This window comes from Empidonax traillii, unplaced genomic scaffold, assembly GCF_003031625.1.
Source record: "Empidonax traillii isolate 1590-97213 ecotype Southwest subspecies unplaced genomic scaffold, ASM303162v1 scaffold96:size1206935, whole genome shotgun sequence".
Taxonomy (NCBI): domain Eukaryota; kingdom Metazoa; phylum Chordata; class Aves; order Passeriformes; family Tyrannidae; genus Empidonax; species Empidonax traillii.
This window is the reverse complement of record NW_020955289.1, coordinates 446,657-466,312: the sequence shown is the minus strand read 5'-3', so window position 1 is coordinate 466,312 and position 19,656 is coordinate 446,657. Positions and strand designations below refer to the sequence as shown.

At 39.8% G+C, this 19,656-nt stretch overlaps 1 protein-coding gene and 1 long non-coding RNA gene across 11 annotated transcripts in view; one reads left to right on the top strand and one right to left on the bottom strand.

Moving 5' to 3' along the window:
* Positions 1 to 2,163: 2,163 nt before the first annotated feature.
* On the top strand, positions 2,164 to 8,160 carry LOC114056542. Its single transcript, XR_003571026.1, has 3 exons — positions 2,164 to 2,248; positions 3,824 to 4,042; positions 8,128 to 8,160. It is a non-coding gene; the product is annotated as an uncharacterized LOC114056542 (long non-coding RNA).
* Positions 8,161 to 10,051: 1,891 nt separating this feature from the next.
* Positions 10,052 to 19,656, bottom strand: part of SATB1 (SATB homeobox 1) — a 93,905-nt gene continuing 84,300 nt past the window's right edge. For 4 of the 10 annotated variants that reach the window (XM_027881821.1, XM_027881819.1, XM_027881820.1 and 1 more), the window contains 3 exons: positions 14,871 to 15,074; positions 14,276 to 14,371; positions 11,288 to 11,773 (listed from right to left, as the gene is read on the bottom strand). In XM_027881821.1, coding sequence (XP_027737622.1) covers positions 11,288 to 11,773; positions 14,276 to 14,371; positions 14,871 to 15,074 — 786 coding nt within the window. Of the gene's footprint in view, positions 11,774 to 14,275; positions 14,372 to 14,870; positions 15,075 to 19,656 lie in introns of all 10 variants that reach the window. The other 6 variants (XM_027881818.1, XM_027881823.1, XM_027881824.1 and 3 more) reach the window with 6 other exon arrangements.

Sequence of the window (19,656 nt, the reverse complement as noted above, 5' to 3'; positions counted from 1 at the left end):
TCAGTGGCTTTTGAATGCCCGAGACATGACGACACAGTTCAGTGTCTGGAAGATAATATCTGCCTTTTTTTTTTTTAAACTGAAAATTGTATTTTTGAAAGAAATGCTTTTGCTGATTTTATTTTGTGTGTGAGAAAAGCATCATATTCCAATGAAAAGGTTCAGCTGCTGTGCAAGAATGTTTAAAGAAAATAATTTTTTTTGAGTTGACATGACTTTTTTTGTGCATGTATTTTGAAATACTAGTACAAAATCAAATGCAATTTTTAATTCCTCCCCTTCCCATGGGAAAACAGTATTTTTCTAATAAAGCAATTATTTTTCCACTGGCTTTGGGGGTTTTGTTCATGAGAAAATGTATGGTGGTTTTGTTGTGTTTTGTTTTGTTTTAATCAGTTTTAATAATGATTAATACCTGACATCACATTTACCGGGTCTTTATTGGCATGTGCCACAGTTAGCACATATATTACATGTTGGCTCCAGAAATAACCAATCCAGTCCAGGTTACATTATCCTTTGCAGGTGCTGATGGAAGATAGGACAGGAAACGCTCTGCTCCTCGGACAACTCAGCTGCTCATTGCCAAGGAGCTGTTGCAGAAGGGGCCTGGCATTGCCAACTAGCCAAACTTCTCCTCAGATGAATCAGTAACGCTGCTGATATGCCAGTATTTGTGGGCTCCCAGGTTTTTGGTGGCCTTCCTGGTCACTGATAGCCATGCTGAATGGAGGCCAGCTATTTTCATCTGGGCCAGGGCAATAGTTTTTCAAGGGATGGTCCATCCAAGAGACAGTGGATATCTACTGTATTAACTCCTTCAAGGAATTTTTATCCAACTTGGAGCTGAGCGTTGGTTTGATTTCTGCTGCACATTCGTCTCTGTGTAAAGATGAGGCAGGACTATTTCTGAGCCAAGGAGAGGCCCATCATTGCAGGAGACAAGAGAACAAACATTCTCACAGTATAATCAATCTTATAGAGCAGATGGATACAGTAATTAGAGCAAAAACAATTTTGCCAAGAATATTAACATTTCAACAGTTTATCAGAAAGGGGGTGTTGACACCGGTCAATAATTTTCTGATTATTGCAAAAACATCTTAAGTTGTTGACTATTTTGTGCAAAATAGGACAGACTAATTTTGGCCTCCTGACCTTGTTTACAGCAGTGGGAAGTAGCATTGCCACCAAAATCTTTTTTAAAAAAACAAACAAACATGTGTTTTTCAATGATTTGAAGGTATTGTAGGCCATAAAGATGTATAGGGTTTCCAAAGAGCATATTTATTTATATTTTACTCAGTCTCATGATGCTCGGGTGCATGCTGCAAAAAATTAAACAACTGTTGTCAACAGTTAGCACAAGTCAAGCCTACCCATTCCTCCCCCTCTTCCCATACATGGATGAGATAAACATCATGCGTATGAACCCAAAAGAAAGAATAATGATAAAAAAGAAGTTAGAAGAATCCAAGTCCATCAAAGTTTAGAACACTCCCTTCACTGGGGAAGAAATAGCTTCTATTCATTTTTTTTTTCCTCTAAGTGAAAAATGGGCAAATCTTTGTAACACATGAGAGGAAATACTGGAACAAAATTAATATAGATGAGGGGTGGGAGATTTTACTGACATAACTGTGCATTTTAGTAATCTGCTTGTATTTTATTTCTTTTCCCTCTTCTCTTTATTGTTTCTTCCATATTTTCAGTATCAAGGCAGTCCTTCCTGTTCTCATGTTGTCTCCCCAGTGCTGTTCCTTACTTGCCTCTGATGCTATTTTCTCAGGACACTTTCAGTGGTGGGCCTTTAACACAGTGTCACACAGACCCAGTGGACTGGATCATTGCTCTGTGCTGAAGGACCCTCTCATCTGCCTGCTGGAAGGGATCCCTTCATGGGCTGTCAAGGTGCCTTGATATAACATTCGCTTACACAGCTGCATATGAACATTTGAGAAAAGTCAGCACAAATCCTCTGAAACAATTTCCTGACCCTACAGGCAACCCTATAGCTCACTACAGGGTATTGTGAAAGGACTGAGGGTGTGGATATGAATTCACTTTGTGTCTTGCTTTCCCTTAATGAATCACATGAGCTGGGCTCTGGCAGAACCCAGGAAGGAGAAATCAGCAGAGGGAGGGAATTTCCTTGAAGTTGGAAATGCCCTCCAGCCTACCTGCCAGACCCCAGTACTGAAGAAGTGGATAAGAGACCACATGTCCAGGCAGAAAACTGCAGTTAAAGGTACTTGTATGTAGCATATAACTTCTCACTAGTAGCAGTAACACTTTGCAGCTATAACATCATATCCCTAAACTATGGCAGTATGGATGATTTGATACTGATGATGAGTGCTTACAGCAAAACCAAGGAGGTGTGGGGTACTATGGCCTTAAATCAAATATTTTTATCCCCAGTCTCAGTGCTTGCTGAATATAAGGCAATTTCTACCATACCAAAGCAACAAAAAGACCCTTTCAAGTTTCGCTCGGTGGCCCATGACCTCTGTGAGGCCACAGAAGATTGAGAGCTCAAGTGGCTGACCCAACGTTTTGGCCACTCACTTTTTTTTTCTCCAAATACATTCTTATCCCTAGTTGAAGAGGTACTGTCAACTGGCCATGAATACGGCTTGTAAAGCGTGAAGGTTGGTATCGAATTGTTTGGTGGTCCTCAGTAGAATAATTATTTCTAACATGTGGCTCCTTTGCTTTTCTTCTTGCGTGTTTGCTCCTTTGCTTTTCTTCTTGATGTTATTCCAATGGGTTTGGTGAAGCCATGTCCCAAGGCAGCTAGTGAAGTTCAGGAAGCAGGTTTGAAAGAAGCTGCCATAGACCCATGCTCAGTAGACAAGTTGAAAGCCAGGAGCAGGAGGATCTCAGGTCCGAAGCTGCTTCAGGTTGTAGAAATATCTGCCCTAATGTCTCTTTACAAAAAGCTCAGATGTGAAAACTGGCAGGTGGGAAGAGCTTTCCTGTTGTGTTCTGTGCCTCTCACTCATTTACTGGCTGGGTGCAAGGTAAAAATAACTACTCTGGACTACATCACAACCATGCTGGGTGGGAGCTGGCTGTGGCATTTCATCTCCTTTCTTACAGCAGCAATGAGCTAAGCTTTTATATTACGATGTCTAGAAAACAGAGTAGTTTTCCCCTTGCCGTAGCAAAGTAGCCAGAGACTATTAGGAGAGTGGCTCAGCAGCTGCAGTAGAAAAGGGGCAGCTGCTACTCAGAGCTCTTGCAGCTGCTTCATGCTGGACCCTGTGGGTTAAAAGTCTGGGCTTAAAAGTCCTTATGAGAATAATTGTCCCATCTACTGGCTGTCTGGCAGTGGTTGTGATCAACAGCTGACATATTGATTAAGCAGGGGAGACAATGGGTAAGCAGATAGACTTATACATCCAAAACTAAGAGCAAGTGAAATTGAAGCTAAATCACTGGAAATCTGCCCCTTTGAATCTTTAAAGGTCATGAGTGTGGATCAAACATCAACTAGTGCAAGAAGTGGCAGGGGAATAAATGCCCTAAACGGCTTGAAGCAGCCTGAGTTTTGGCCTTCAAAGTTTGTGCAAGCATCTCCCAAAAGGAGGTGAAAAGGAAGAGGACAATCTGAAGCCAAGCCCTAGGGCAGATAGTGGCAGATGCTGCACACTGGAGCACTGCTCTGTGGGACACGATGCCAGCCTGAGGGTCTGCCTGCACAGGAATGATACATTGGATTAGGCTATTCACCCTGGCTTCAGGAATGAGCTGCATCAAATGTGAAATGCAATCACATTGCTTTGATTTGCTTTCCCACAGTGCTCTTTCTGTCCAGCAGTGTGCTTACGAGTGATGTCAGCCTCACATTATGTGGTGCCCTGGGGAGGTACCCCCAGCAGTGACCATCCCTCTGCCCATGGCTCTACAAAGTTGCAGAAAGCCCAGTGACAGCTGGAGGAGACACTGGATCGAAACAGTACATTCCTCTGATTCTTCTCCCAGCTATCCTGTAATGCATCCTAAAAACCTTGGGAGCAGTGTCTCATGAGGTGATGATGTAAGCATATACAACGTTTTTTGTTTTTTTTTTAATCCTTTGTGAACCTTTCCGGTGGGCTTTTGAAGTAGAGAAAGGAACAGGTCAGCTAAACCTGAATGATAGTGAGAGGTGCACAGGGAGGCTGAAAGAAAGGTGGTACCAAATTATAAAAAATGTCCCAGTTTTGCCAGCAAATGGGGTCAAGGGAGCCTTACTTTACTCTTGCTGCAGTTAGAGCGTAGTTGTGAACAGTATCTGCACTGGTATTATGGCAATGACCAAAATGATTTGGGTGGAAATTTTTATGCTGGTATGTGTGGGAGGGAATGTTTTGTAAATATGAGGTGACCTACTCCTCAATGAAATTATTCAGATCAGACGTTTTAAAATCTGGTTATGAACAACATATACAATAAAGTACACAAACTGCATTTAGCATACCTGACCAAGAAAACAGAACAAATTTCAGCCCAGTCAAATTTGTCTCACTTGTGACTATGGAAGACTCAAAGCAACTGACTGGATGCCATCACGGGGTTGCTGGTTGTCCAGGACAAGAGCAAAAAGCAATCCTTGGCCTGTTAAAAAGAAGGTCACAGCAACCCTTTGTTTTCACAATTTCTTTGAACTTTTTTTTTAAGCTATTTGCGTTTTTTGGTATGAGAGGTGTGTATAGCAGTGAGTTCAGCACTCTTTTACTGTTTTTTAATCCTACTGGTTGATAATTTCCAACACTTCCTGTGGCTGTGTTACAAAAAGTTTTGAATTTGCTTTCTGTATTCACCTTGTATGCATCACTTGTGATTTTGCAGGTATTTGCTGAAGAAGCAAGCTGCCACCACTTTTTTGCAACCCTTCTCTATTTAATCTTTCCACTGAAGCAACTACGTTTCTGTGTTCACTCTGTGCATTTTTGCAGGACATGCAGTATATGAACCACAAAGTAGTCCTGACTTGTTTTTTTCCTCGTTTTTTTCTCCTTCAAACTCATCTTGCAATTCTCCAGCCATCTCTAGGCATGACTGTCCCCAGTGAGTTTTTATCTAGATATTTTTTCTCACCTTTCCTCCTTTTTTGCCTTCTTCAGTCTCTCAGCTGATATTAAATCCTTATTACACTGGGGATATAGCATTTTGCATACTAACGCAATCCAACACAACATCTGTACTTAGTTCACAGTCCAAGCTGCCTGCTGATAATGATAAAGAATCATTTTTCCTTCACTTATGAGAGGACAGCCTACTTTACCTTTCCCTGCCCTGATTTGCTCCAAGGTAAGTTGTTTTCTAAATTGCTTTCCCCAGGTGAAAACACTGACTGCAGATGAAAGGCCATGATGGGAGAGTGAAGAAGAGTTAAGCTGTTTCAGGGCACCCTTTCGAGATTGGGCAAGATGGAACACAGCTGTGGGCAGTGCTGCTATTTATCAGGATAGTGGTCCTTAAATGTGGATGTGGAAGAGCAACAAGGTTTGTACTGCAAACACTGTTTATTTTATAATGCAACTAACAAAATAGAGTACCTTTTTTTTCTTTTCTTTTTTTTTTTTTTTTTTTTTTTTTTTTTTTTTTTTTTTTTTTTTTTTTTTTTTTTTTTTAACTCTGTTCTGGGAGAAAGTCCTCTGCAAATTTAGCAGGATTGTGTATGAACTTTTCTGGCTCCAACAATTTCAAATCATTGCAACTGATGTTCTGAGATGACTATAGCAGTATCAAATCTCTCTCTGAAGCCTCTTGGGGCAACTTATGTGCTTCAAAATTTCCGAAATATGTGTGCTTTATACAACTCTGCACCCACAAAGGTCACGTTTTTTTCTGCTCTCTTACACTATGATAAACATCTGATCCATAGAATACCTTTTTTTTTTTTTTTTTCCAACTCCCATGGCACATCTGGTCTGAGGAGAAGCAGGACTGGAGGAGACAGCTCCGAAAAGTAGGTTTGAGGCTGCAGACTGCTTCTGGTTAGATGTGATCCTGGAAGAAATTGAGAGGGTTTACAGCCTGGATGCTACTTTAGGCCATTTTGTATGTAAGCAAGTAACCTAGAAAGACTGTCCCAACTGCATCTTCCATGGTAACATGTCAGCAGCTAATGAAAAGAATCCTGAATGTCTTATACACAGGGACAGTATGAGAGGACAAACTGATAGAGGACCTCTTTTGCCATGGACGACTGAGGCTTTTGTGTTGCCCTTGATACTGCTTGCCAAGGCAAATCCCACAACTGGAGATGATTGTTCATTTTAGGTCAAGAACATTTTCCGTGGAGTCTTGGCAGTAGCCTGTAGTAGTTTAAGTATTGCTGTAGCACAGCTTGCAAAAAGAGCTTACTCCCCCCTGTAAGGGTAGCTATTGTGACCTTAGTGATTCTCCTGTCTTTATCTGGCACTTCCCTCTTTCCTTTTCTTTCTCCCCTCTGCCATGCGTGTCCCCTTGCCCCCTCTACTCCATCAGCTCAGGAACAACCTGGCTCCTGATGAGTTTGCTCCAGTTATCACTTTCTTTCCCATGCAAGTGGGTTATTCTGGCAACTCTGCAAGGATCACAGCATAAATGGTGATGACAAAGGGTATTAAAGGTATTAAACTGTGGCACATATACCTGAGTGCTGGCATGTAACCAGGAGAGATGGCATTTGGGCGAGATGACCTGGAGCTGGAAGAGCGCTCAGGTCAGGTCAGAGCGAAACAATAGTGTGAGATAGTGGGAGGGCTGCCAGCAGCAGAGTGGGCGGGAGGGCTCCTGTATGAACCTGAAAGCAAACAAACTCACTGCCAAGTAGCGCTACTCCTGCTCCAAGGAGGATCACTTATTGCAGTTTGAATTATTAGCTCATTTGTTGTAGTAAAAGACTGTGTGGACGCAAGGCACTGTGAGGAGACCGACCTAAATTACCTCTGTGTGCAAAAAAAGGCCTGGGAGTGTATTTATATCCCTGCTTTGCTATGGGGCTGTTATTCAAAGCACAATATAAATCATTATGTAAAAATCAAAATACCTTTGGTCTCTGCAATGTACCTGACTTCAAAGCACAAGTTCAATAAGCCAAGCAGAATTGGTAATACTTGATGTTCAAGTAGAGCCTCTATAATATCTAATTTATACTGCTCTTAACATATGGGGCATTTGCTTTGGCAAATGAACTTAGTAATATGTGGTGCTTTCCTAGCACAAAAACAAAGTACTAACTTAGCAATTCATTGCAACACAATCACTGGTTTGGAGGAACTTCCCCCTCTTTCTCCATTTGCTGCACCTTCTAAACTTTAAGAAAGAATAATTTATTATGTGGAGTTTTTGCTGTGTCATCTGACCAACTTAAGGTAGCTATACCAAACACAAATCTAAACCCCTGTAGTGCAGCGAGTCTTTATAATGATAAGCAACTTCTGTATGTGTGACTGGGGCTTGAGACTGTCTCCAAGCCATGGACTTCTTGGAATCTGGGGCCTCTTTGGGTTTCTTGCAGGGCTGAAAAACACACACTGGGGACTCTAGCACATACATATAAATCTTGTCAGTTAAATATAGATTAATGGGAATCATCAGGGAGTAAAAATACTCTACTCCTTATGATAAACACCATAAAACATGGTAAATACTTAACGTCAGTTTTATAGCAAAAACTAAGTCCTGCCATCCCCTCCCAGCACTTGGTTCCCTCATTTTTAGGCATTTGGCTTTCTTTGCAACTTAAATTCTATTCTTAGTAGGTTATATTCATTCCCCATACTAAGTATATACAAAACACTCATTTTACATACGCTCAGTGAAGTCCTACTCAGTGAATTTGCCAACCTATAGTGTTTTGATGTCTCAATTTGTGTTTTTCACTACCGATGTCCAGTCTGATTTTTTAACCTTTTCAGAAATGGAAAGTTGTGGTTGTGGGTTTTGGTTTTGTGTTTTTGGTTGGTTTCTTTTTTTTTTTTTTTTTTTTTTTTTTTTTTTTTTTTTTTTTTTTTTTTTTTTTTTTTTTTTTTTTTTTTTTTTTTTTTTTTTTTTTTTTTTTTTTTTTTTTTTTTTTTTTTTTTTTTTTTTTTTTTTTTGGTAGTTTTTTTGTTTTGGTTTGGTTGGGCTTTTTGTGGTTTTTTTTGGTAGGATTCCACCAGTGAGAAAAAGGAACAGAGGAGGGCATAAGGTAGGTAGGTAGTCTAAGTCCATGAGTCAAGGTGACATATGCTTGTCATAGCTTAACTCCTAACAGTATAAATGTCTTGCATTCACATAAAGCTGGAATCCTTAATACCCATTATCACCTTTGACAACACTGCTAAGGATTTAACAAAAAACCTTCTGGTCACTTAGGCCAAGTTAAAAGACTGTACTCGCAGCCCATCCACCGGGACACAAAAAGGCAACGATTCAAACCCCTGTGCAGGTAATGTGCAACTACAGAGGCTGAACTACTTGGAAGATAACCTCAGCTACGCTAGGAGAAAGAAAAATGAAGATAATAGAAACGAAACAGCTATAATAACCATCTGCAAGCACACATGGCCTCTACTTCAGCACCCATAAAACTTAAAAGGATAAAAAAAAGGAAATTGCTTGCAAAATAGAAAAGACAATTTTATAAACATTTCTTCTTATACTTTTGTAGGGTTGCCCTGTTTCTGGTATTAGGAGTACTGTGTGTATTAGCATTTAGTGTGGAGAGAGTGATATTTCAGGAAAGTCTTTCCTTCACTTTCCCTCCTACCCTGCATATGCACACATTGCTTGTTTAAAAGTGTACCCAAGGATGCCACTGGTATTGCCCTGCACATCAGATCAGCTTTCACTGCCTGGGCTACGTATCATCCTGCCCCTCAGCTGTGACCAGGGATCTGTCCCAGCTCCGAGCGGCTGCATGGCTGTACAAACCAATGATCCCATTTGAAATGAGGGAAGAAATACAATGCTGATCACAGTGACTGCTGTGGACTAGGAATTAATTTTGCCCTTTTCCAACCAGCATAGCTTTGGGCTACTACAAGTCCCTTAAGTGACGGTATAGTTTGTCTTTTTATTGGAATGCAATGCCAAATTACTCGTATGTGTCCCTCATAAGGCTTCTTTCCCTCCCACAGTGGTATTAAGGCTCTTTTCTTTTAACTGGACTGGTTCCCAAGCCCAAATCATGGTGCAGCTCCACCACAGTCCTGGGAGCAGCCAAGAGGTGCCGCAGCTGGGAGCTGCTCAATGGACCCAAAAGAGCGCTGAGACAAAGGACAACATGCATCAGTTTTAAATGGAAACCTGCTTTGTTGCCTAATATGGATATTCCTAAAGAAGTTAATGGAACTAAGCAAAGAAATTTGCTGCAGCCTAATAGTCATTTGTGTCTTTGAAACTCATGTTGAGTTTTGCAAACTTTCAGTAATTTCAGAAGAACTGAGCTGAACTCCAGTCCCAAGTCACACAGGCTATAAGCTGTTTCTCTCCTATGAGAAGTGTGTACTTCACAACTTTCAGCCGCAGACTGCTCTTCAGCCTAGACATGAGCCTTGCATAAATTCAGAGGTCACCAATTATTATGACTTTATCAAGAACCTTATTAATGATCATTAAAAATAATCTTGCTTAGAAGGGGACTGTATGGGCAAAGCCCATCTTTACTATTTACTTTATGGCTATTAATGTTTTTTTTTAATGTTTATACATTAGTGCAAGGAACAGTGTTAGCATAATTCTAGTGTAAAATAAAACCAGCTGTATCCATTATAAGTGCATTACTGCCAGGAACTGTAAATATGTTTATGCCTGATAGCCTTCTGACTCAATAATATCCTGCTATCTCTGTTGGGCAGGCAAGTTTTTAAACCAAGAAAAGACAGGTTATGATTTTCATAACCAAACTAGGTTTCTTTTTGAAGTATGTTATCTAAATTCAAATTTTAAGAAGGTCATTAAAAAAATCTGCCTGTGATTTTAAAGGAGAACAATTGAAATGTCATCTTCAAAGTGGTGGCAAGAAAGTATGATGTGCACTAGGAACAGGTTATTCCTCCCAGATATACACATACGCAGACAAACCCTGCCATATCATACCATACAAACAATTTTAATTGTGTAGTTACAGTCAATAACCACTCCTAGTCAGAACATTTCTGCATAAAGAAAATTGTGATACACTTATAAAAACAGCCAGCTGTAACAAAATAACTGGTGTTTTCATAGCAATAAACTCATAAAAAAGAAATACACCTTTATACAGAAAATTTATACAGCTGTAGCTTTAAAATTGATTGTAAACCAAAGGAAGACACATTGCAAACATCAATTATTTTCACATTAATTGCATAAGTTTCTAAGGTGATCTATTAGTTTTATTTACCTAAGCTTATTTGCATGATAGTAAAAATTGCATACAACAATAAGAGTGAAGCTTATAGTATGAATTGCTTGGATAACATAGAGCACTTTTTATAGGCAACTGTGTAAAGCACATTTTCTCTATTTAAAACTTTTAAGACACTTTGTTTTACTGCCCATCAAAATACATTTATAAATAGAAAAAAAAAATCAGTATGATAACAAGAGAAGCAATATTACATTTAACGGAAACTTCCAAAAAAATTAATTACAACATGATGCTGCAGGATCTACAAATAAATAATGAGGACTAAATTGTGTTTCACATTTTCTTTTTCATTTTCTTTAAAACCATGTAACAATGAGTATGGAAAAAAAAAATACAGTGACCTTTATTTCCAAAAGAAAACAAATCTGAATTACGGCAGTGCCATATAATACAAGGCATTTGTTGGCATATGTTATCTTTAAACTGCATTCCACAGTCTATAGTTCTTTTGTAACATACAATAGAACAAGAGTAACAAACTCTTTTTATTTTATTTTTTTAAATAAATGTGAGTTTCCAAAGATCAAGTGTGGAGTGCTACAGTAATAATTAAAAAACAAGAACAAAACAGAAACAAAAAACCAGTAAATCACAAAAGTTGTAATGCTTGTCTGAAGGCTCCAGAATCAAAATCACTGGTATCATGCTTATTGGGTACACTCACAGTGTATCCAGTGAACACAAATAATTATCAAACAATCCTCAACGCTTCATCTGTTGCTGCGAAGCAGTTTGTAAAACAGAGTAAAACATCTAGTGCAGTCTGCATTATCCTTTTTTCAACTTTTGTGCAAGTTTTGGAAGATTCATTGGCCAAACAATGAATAATAAAGGTTTTTGACAGAACGCAAGATGGAATTTTCATTTCATTAGTAAATACCAGTGGCACTGTTGAAAGAAAATAATACTTTTAGATCAGTCTTTCAATTCAGCATTAATCTCTGTGTTCCCTTCTACTGATAACTCTTCTTCTAGTTTAACTGAAAAAAGCGTGTTTGCATTTTTGTCTTGGATGCTGTCTTCCAAATCCTTGAGCAGCTCTTCTTCCTTGTATTCTGCAACATCCACCTCCAAACCAGAATTGTCCTTCAGCTTCCCATGGTGCTTGAGATAGTATCGCTGGTTCTGAAAGAACTTGATAATGGTGTACTTGGGCAGGTCAAGCTGAGCGGAGAGAGTCTGGATTGCTTCTTCATCTGGATACAGGCCTACATCTTGTATGAAACTCTGTAGGATCCCTAGGGCCTCAACAGAAATCTTTGTTCGCGGTCGGGGTTTCTGACGATTTTCATCCTCAGATTCAGCTGGTGATGCTACTGTCGGTTGCCTTGGGGGTAGTCTGGGACCTGGTTGTTGTTGCTGTTGCTGCTGCTGTTGTTGCTGTTGCTGCTGCTGCTGCTGCTGCAAGACAAAGAACAGCATTTTTTTTGTACATGAATTGTTGCTCATATTTTGTTACCAAGAAAATCCCAGGGGTGTGTGGGGGGGGAAATTGCAAAGCTATAAAGAAAGGCTTAGTAAGTTTAAAGAACAAAAAGGAAGGGAATAAAAAAAAAAAGAAAGAATGAAAAGAACATCCTAGCTTTGTCTGACTGAAAGCACTGATGATACAACATCGGTGTGGTTTAGCCGACAAATTTTAATGAACATGCTTCATGAGTCAAGTGCAGACAAGACAAAATGCTAAGTAGGTGACATGGTATAGGATTAACTTGACCAGCTTATCCAGAACTGTAGCAAGGGCAAAGTGAGAAAAGTGCCAGATGAGGGCAAACATGCTAGAGCTCTGCCAGCAACAGCAGCTGCTGCCCAAAAACAAGGGCTGCAAATCTCTAGCAATAGCTAGATGAAGGGACAGGGGAATCAGGGAGAAGGAGAGCATTTTAGCTAAGTATGGAAATATCTCACTGTTGATATGACCTCAGCACGCACTGAAGTCTCATCAAACTTGCAAACATTACAACAGAATGCGTTGGCTGGGAGCGCCTAACGTCACCCTGTCAAACCCAGCCTTGGCAAGGACAAAGAGACCTGGAGGTAGGAAATCTCTATTTCCCCTTCTGGCTCTGACCTCTCTTGCCTGTGGTCTTGGAGCGGGTCTGTACTACCTGTATCCCAAAGTATAAGCAGGGAACAGACCTATTTACCTGCCTCTGTGTTTGTGCTGGGGATTATTTAGTTAATATTTATAAAGCACTAAGATGCAAAGCTCTAAATAAGTTGCACTATTATTATTAGAAGGGAACATGCTGCATTCCAAAACTCAGGCAATAAAAATGAGTCAGTATGCACATCAGAAGAATAAGATAAAGGAAATTATGATGTAAATAATTAACAAGAGCTTAAAATGAAATTTTGCAAGCATGGATTCAGAAACATTCTTAAAAGGTGAAGCACTGAGCCCTAGGGACAGAAATGTTTTTCTCATCTACCACCAGAGTACAGTACACTATAAGATCACGTTTAAAATCAAAAGTAAATTTATCAGCTACTGTTTGTGTTGACAGTTCTTTTGCTGCACAGCACAGGAAGCACTGGTTAGTAAGATATTTTGGATCAGCAAATTTCTTGTCATATGGTACAAACCACCAGTTATTATTAAAAAACAACTGCAGCAAAACAAGCAGTTGCTATCACTAAATTTCATTTCCCTTTGCGCGTCTCCCCTCGACAATTTTCTGTGTGTTGGTAGCAGTTTCCAAGCTCCCAGTTGCAGCTCTTTGAGACATTAAGAAGCACAAAATGCTGCACAAATGGTACAAATACTGGAAGGACAATTCTGTCCACTTTCATAGGGCCACTTGTGGTTGTGCAGGCTTCGCAGAAATCTTCACAACCCATTGAGAAGCTACTGCTTTAAGTGATCTTCAGATTCTAAGATCTGACACAAATGCTAGTGGAATTAGGGCTCTTTCCTCATCCCTATTCCTGCCCTTTCATGTTTTATGGTCTGTGAGCAGTCCCATTCAAGGCTCCAATCCTAAAGAGATTCAAGACTACTCCCAAGCATATTAAATTCTTACAAGACTGGAGGCTTTGTATATACGGTTTGAAAACTTGAGTCTGAGCTACATATTTATGCAACTACAACAATTACCATGTACAAGAGTGGAGACAAAACTCAGGCCCAATCTCCCAATCCTTACTCTTCCAAGTCATATTAAGAGATTACAATGCAACTGCCTATGTGAATAGTATTTGTGAGATCAAACACACAACTTTTATCAAAAAGGCAAAAAAATCTAAGTAAGTGGCATAGTGGTTGAATGTTTATACTGTTCATAAGCTTCTCCTTTTATCCCCTTAAGAAGCGATTTTATTAAAAACAATGTACATTTTCAAACAAGTGCTGTTTTATTACTTAATATAGATCTTTCTCTCTCTTTTTGCTAAATCAAACAGCAAGTTTCCAGGCTTTCACAATTATTTTAGTACTTGATATCCTAAGGGATTGTCTTATTCAGTTTGCTTTATCTTTAATATACACTCATGTTGTTTCTGGCTGCAAGATAACTCTATCCTTCCTAGCTTTGTAAATATTTTTCTGTATAGGTAATACAAATGATACACAGGGTCTCAGCTGAGGTTGGGAAAGCATGGGGTTATATCTGCCCTTTAAGAAGGAGCAGTTACAAGACTGACCTCAGGCCTTTTGTGAGAAGCGATTTAAGAGTCCCCAGCTCAGAGAGACAGCAGTCCCTACTGAGAACCTGGGCTACAAAGCTCAGCAAACCAGCCAGCTCTGCTGCAAGCTGTCTGAGCAAAAAGGGTGTGTGCAGCCCCTGGAGGAGGGGGCACTGCCAGAGATGCCCTGGAACGGAAGGCAGCTGTTTGTAAGCCCCACGGCATGGGCTTGCATCCCCTCCTCTCTCTCCTTGACATGGTGCCCTTGTGCCAGCTCACCTGCGGAGCAGCACCCAGCCAAGGTCCAGCGGTCAGCAGGCCTGGTAAGAAAGCGCCTCTATGCTCTCCTTTCCCAAGGGTGGAGGGAGAGGGGCTCTGAAGGAAAAACAAACAAATATTGACTCACCCCAGTTTCAGCTGGGGTTAAAGTGGGATGAGGAATCCCCTTCCCCTCTTCCTACCTGGCAGCAAGCGACCACTGCTGAGGGGTTCCTGCTTAGGTTTTGAACAGCAGCACAACAAGGTCCTCCCGCTTTGCTGGGAAGACCTTTGACAAGCGGTGCCACACGGCCCTGCCTTTTGGCCCTGGCGCCTGTCCAGCCAGGGACGGCCAACGCTGGGCTCGCCCTGCCCGCACAGAGCTGGCTCTGCGCTACCACCACACGCGTTCGCAAAACACCACCAAACCAAAACAAAAACTGTGGGTGGTCGCATGGTCTCCTTTGAACCCCAGTGGTGGATGGCAGTGTGCTCTTATCTTGTACCAGGAGACCTGCATTTAGCCTGGCCGGGAGGAAAGAAACACTAATTTCCTTTGCTCCGTTTAAGGCTTTATTTACTTAGCGCTCTGTGGGATTGGCCAAGGTAAACTAACCTGAATCTGTTCTGCTGGCACATGGATAATGTGGGAAGGCCTGTCACCATGGTGATGAACTGCATTGCTTTCTTGTTCATAAATGGCATCGCGTTCAGGCTGAGGAAGACTGAGGAACCTTCGGATCATGGAGAGATTCTCCCAGAGGGTCCTGTTCTCTGGTGAGGGATCTTCTTTCCAACGTAACAGCTCACAGAGCCACCCCTTGAAGATAACACCAGCAAAACATTAGTTTTTTTCCTCACTTTGTGAGTGGCAAAATGAGGGCAAAATGTGTATTTTAGAGGCACTGCATTCTCTCATGCTCTCCCCTGATACAAAAGTGCTTTCATTGTGCAGGCTAGGCTTAAAGCAAACACCAATACACTGAGAAGCTGCCCTCCTATTTTACAGACTCTTCCAACTATGAGTATTTTGGAAAGCACCTTCCCCTTGGTCCCACACCACAGTGCTGCTGTTCATTAGCTTAGAAACAAACCAGTTGATGAAGGCAGAATCCCTTACGTGCTCCCCGCTTCAGAACAGGGGGTTCACCAATGCCAGTATACTCTCTGCTCTGCCTATGCTCTTTCACGCAAGGCTACAGCCATCTGACAGCAAGGACACATATTTCAGGAGCCAATAGATTGTCTGCTGAGCAAGTTTTACATTCCTGGTACTACTACTCAAAACAAGGAAGTACTTCAGATATCTGCCTGGACTGCCTAACATAAATCACAGTGGTACAGGAGCTTCCTAACATCCGTTCAAAAGACTGGAATCCTTCGACTGGGTGCAGCCAAGTAACAACTTCTTCACTTCTGCTACAAGTAAAGGTGTTTCTGTAGGTGAACTTATTTCAAGTGATACATGACTCTGTTCCCAGATTGTTCTCACAGACCCAGAAAAAACCCATTCTCTCAGTTTTACATAGGGTATTAGGGCTTGGGGGGGAGCAAGATGGGCTCAAGCTTCTGATACACCCTTTATACCACTTCTACATCACAAGACAGCAATGTGCCCAAGAGCTTACCTACTCTAACTGAGACGTGGTTTTGGAATACATAATATCAAGGCTACAGAATCCCCTGCAAGAACTGCAGCAGTTCCTAATTTGCTTCTGAAAGAGACATATGAGTTAATCTCGAAAATTTAATGTTTCCTTACGTCTTCTCTAAAATTTAATTGAGGATCTTTTTCTTAACTGTGCACTGGTAGTTCTAAAAGAGAAGCACAAACCCTCTAGCTAGGACAGTGTGCATCAGCAGAAATTTTCTGGTATATTAAAATTTAGAAACATAATATTACATGTATAAAACATGCATATTTCCTTTCTTTTAGCTTCAAGGACCTGTTTTCAAAACTAGGTCCATGCAATTTTATTTCTTAATGCTGTAGGAAAGATAATATGACATTTTATTGAATCAACAAATAATATAAATGTACAGAAGCTTTTAGATCCTTTTTATATGTACTGGTAGTGGATTAATGGTTTATCCAGACTAGTTTACTAATAAATACAATAGATACATAGATGCAATATGGATATGTATTCTCTTGAAAACATTCATACATATCTTTAGCTAACAGCTAATAAATGCAGTGTAAAAACATTGCCATGACAGGAAAAGGTGAAAGTAAACAATCTTAATGCATTCATATTGTATACAAAAATATTTAGTGAGGTGTGTATAAAAATTTGAAGTATATTCGCTTAGATATAAGTGGAAAACTGAACAAATGACACAGGAGAAAATGCCCCCGAGAAACAATCAAAATGACAAATGTTACAGAGATGGTGGTAACAGAGCCGAGAAAGCAAAAATTTAAATGGGGCCAAAATCTGCCAGCTGCTCACATGGTATGCTAGGGTGGGAGGGGAGAGGGCAGAGAATGGTGGCAGCAGAAGGGCTCCCCTGCACCCCAGGGATGGAGCACACCCCATTCCTTAATCAGGCACTAAGGAGACTGCTGGGTTTTGCTCCAGCAAGGTGACTGGGAAGTGTGGCCAAATGCCTTCATATAGAGCATACAACGTTCAGCCTGTCCCAGCTGGAAACATATGGCATGCTTTCAAAACAGTAGCAAGGGTCTGTGGAATCTCACTGGAATGTGTTAGCAGGGTAATAGGCAAGCTCTCCATGCCCCTAACAAAATCAACACGTTGCTCATGGTTCTCTGCCCACCTTGCATCCATGGGGATACGCGCTGACTTATGCTCAACAGTAGTATTAGGTTTCTGCAGTAAGTTAAAAAAGGTGCAATAAGAAAGCAGAGGTAGCTTGTTGGGGATGGAGGAGAGAAGATGATAAAGAGAAACCAATCCAGATATTTTAACTGAAAAGCAGTTTTTGGTTGTCTACAACCTTCACTGTTCCACACTGAAACTGTTGGCCCTCTTTCTAAAAGTGGTGAAATAAAGAGCAGAGCTGACTATCATGACAGTAAAAAAAAAAGAAAAAAGACAACCTGTCCCCTCCCATGACACCTCTTTAAGGCATACAGACAGACTGGAAAGGAAGTTGCACCATGCATTTAGAAGCTGAACATATTTAGTCTGCTGAGCACATGCATCACAGGTTTTTGGGGTTTTTTTGAAAGAAGACAGTAGAAACTCTTTATAATTAAAAAATGTCCAGTAGTAAAAAATTCCTAGGCAATCACATTTTACACTGTTTAAACATACTTCAAAACAACAGTTTTGGTTAGCTAAGAAACACCTTCTCTCCTCACTGTCTTTTCTGTTTCTATATTTACTAGATTAGACATTATTTTTACTAATTATTGATGGCTAACATTGTACTTCTAGTATTTTTTCTGTCAATTTTTGCACTGAAATAATACTTTTAACTTCTTATCTAAAATTATTTGATTAATTTTAACCTGAAGCAGGTCCCTTCTAGCCTTTCAGGGAAGCAGCAATTTTGAGATACTGAAGACAGACGCTTCTGACAGGGTACACAGAATGCATTGCTGTTCTTCCAAAATGTCTCTATTCCACCGGGTTTGTCACACTTGTAAAGAAGCAGATACACTCTCATGAAACATATGATGGACAATATGGAAACAACCAGCTGAATTCTTCTATAATTACATAGATAGAAACAATTTTTTGGTCTTCATGGCTTATATCTGAACATATTTATGAAAGTTGATCTCACCAATGTTCTCAGAAAAGATAGTGAATGGTCAGTAAGAGAGGCTGTAGGGGTTTTCTTTGTTAAGAGACTAAGGACTTTATACTCTTTCTTTTGGTTCAAAACAAGCAAACAAATTATAAGTGTTTCATTTGGTTTCAGGTTCAGAATTCTGTATATGAAATAAAACTCATTAATAAAAGTCAGCTAAATGAGATCATATGAAACATTTTTATAAAATTTAGGAAAACTAATCATCCAGACTTTTCTAATGGTGACTTTTAAGTTCTGGAAAATTTAAAGTTTCTGTTTCCATTTGATCTAAAAAAGCATGAACTGCTGCAGATAATGGAGTCGAATTTACAAGTGAATGCAACAGGGCTGATTATTCTCCTTTTATGGTTTTTTAAGTCTGGAGCAAATTCCCCCTAGTTCAAACAATTTGTTCTGAAGGAGGGCTTGAGCCACTGGTTGGTTTTTTGTTGTTTGGTGGGGTTTCTTTTGTGGTTGTTTGTTTTTGTTTCCCCTGACTTTATCGTCTTACAGGAAGTGGTGACAAAATAATAAGGAGATATTTATAACTCAGATTAGATCACAACCGGTTTATACAGCATATATACTACATTATTAAAAAAAACAAACTTAAAATAATGAAGCGGATACATTTATGCAGCAAGGCAAACCCCCCAAAAACTCTGCAATGACATTGGGAACAACCTTGATTTTAAAACAGAGTAAATTTGCCAGGCAACATTACACTGAATATAAAGAGAGTACAAAGCAAAATATAAACATTAGCCACATGTAAATATGTTTGGAGAACTTTCAGGATGTTACTACTTTTCAAATTGACAAAGTTTAATTTGACACCTTCTGTTCTAAAACCTTTGTTTCTATTCAAAATCACGCCTTTAGCTGCTATCAATCACTATGCTCTCCCTATTACTTAAAATACTGGCATGGGCCCTGGATAAGCTGAAAATGCCATGCAGATGAATTCTGAGATAATATGTTCAAACCTGTTATATACAACACAAATCCTGTAAAGTTATGTATTGTAAACCTACATTTATTGGGAACTAAAAGTCTTAAATCCATCTGCTACAAAGAAAATACTGTTATGCACTTTCAAGTAACCAAGTACCATCTGCAAAGGTCTTGCTACAGTAAGCAAGAAAATGGTGAAAAAAAAAAAAGATGCTAAACCTAAGATATTTAAAATAAATAAGAGTCTTCTGTCTGGTTTTCTGATAGGGATTTAGTAAAGAAACACAAGACATTAGAGGAAAAAAACCTGTGAAAGCTGAACTGCCAAACTATTGCATAAAAAGCGCAAAGAGGATAACTGCCAAAACTTAGGCTCTGCAATACCCATAAGCATGCTTATTTTAAAGAAAGCATCTATGCATTTTATCTATAGATCCGAATGCTATTTTATTCAGCCTGACCTGTGCTGTGTTTAAATAAAATCTTCTGCTCTTTCACATAGTTTCTAACAAACATTTTGGTATCTTTCTTATTAAATGAAAAAAAATGCACTTAAGGTGTAAATACCTCCCCTAATTAGATCAAAGAGGATAACACTGCACTCATGAAAAATGTTCTCTGGCCAAAGCTTTCCAAATCAACAACAAACATATCTAGTCTGGGAAGAAAAGGTTTCAAGGTAG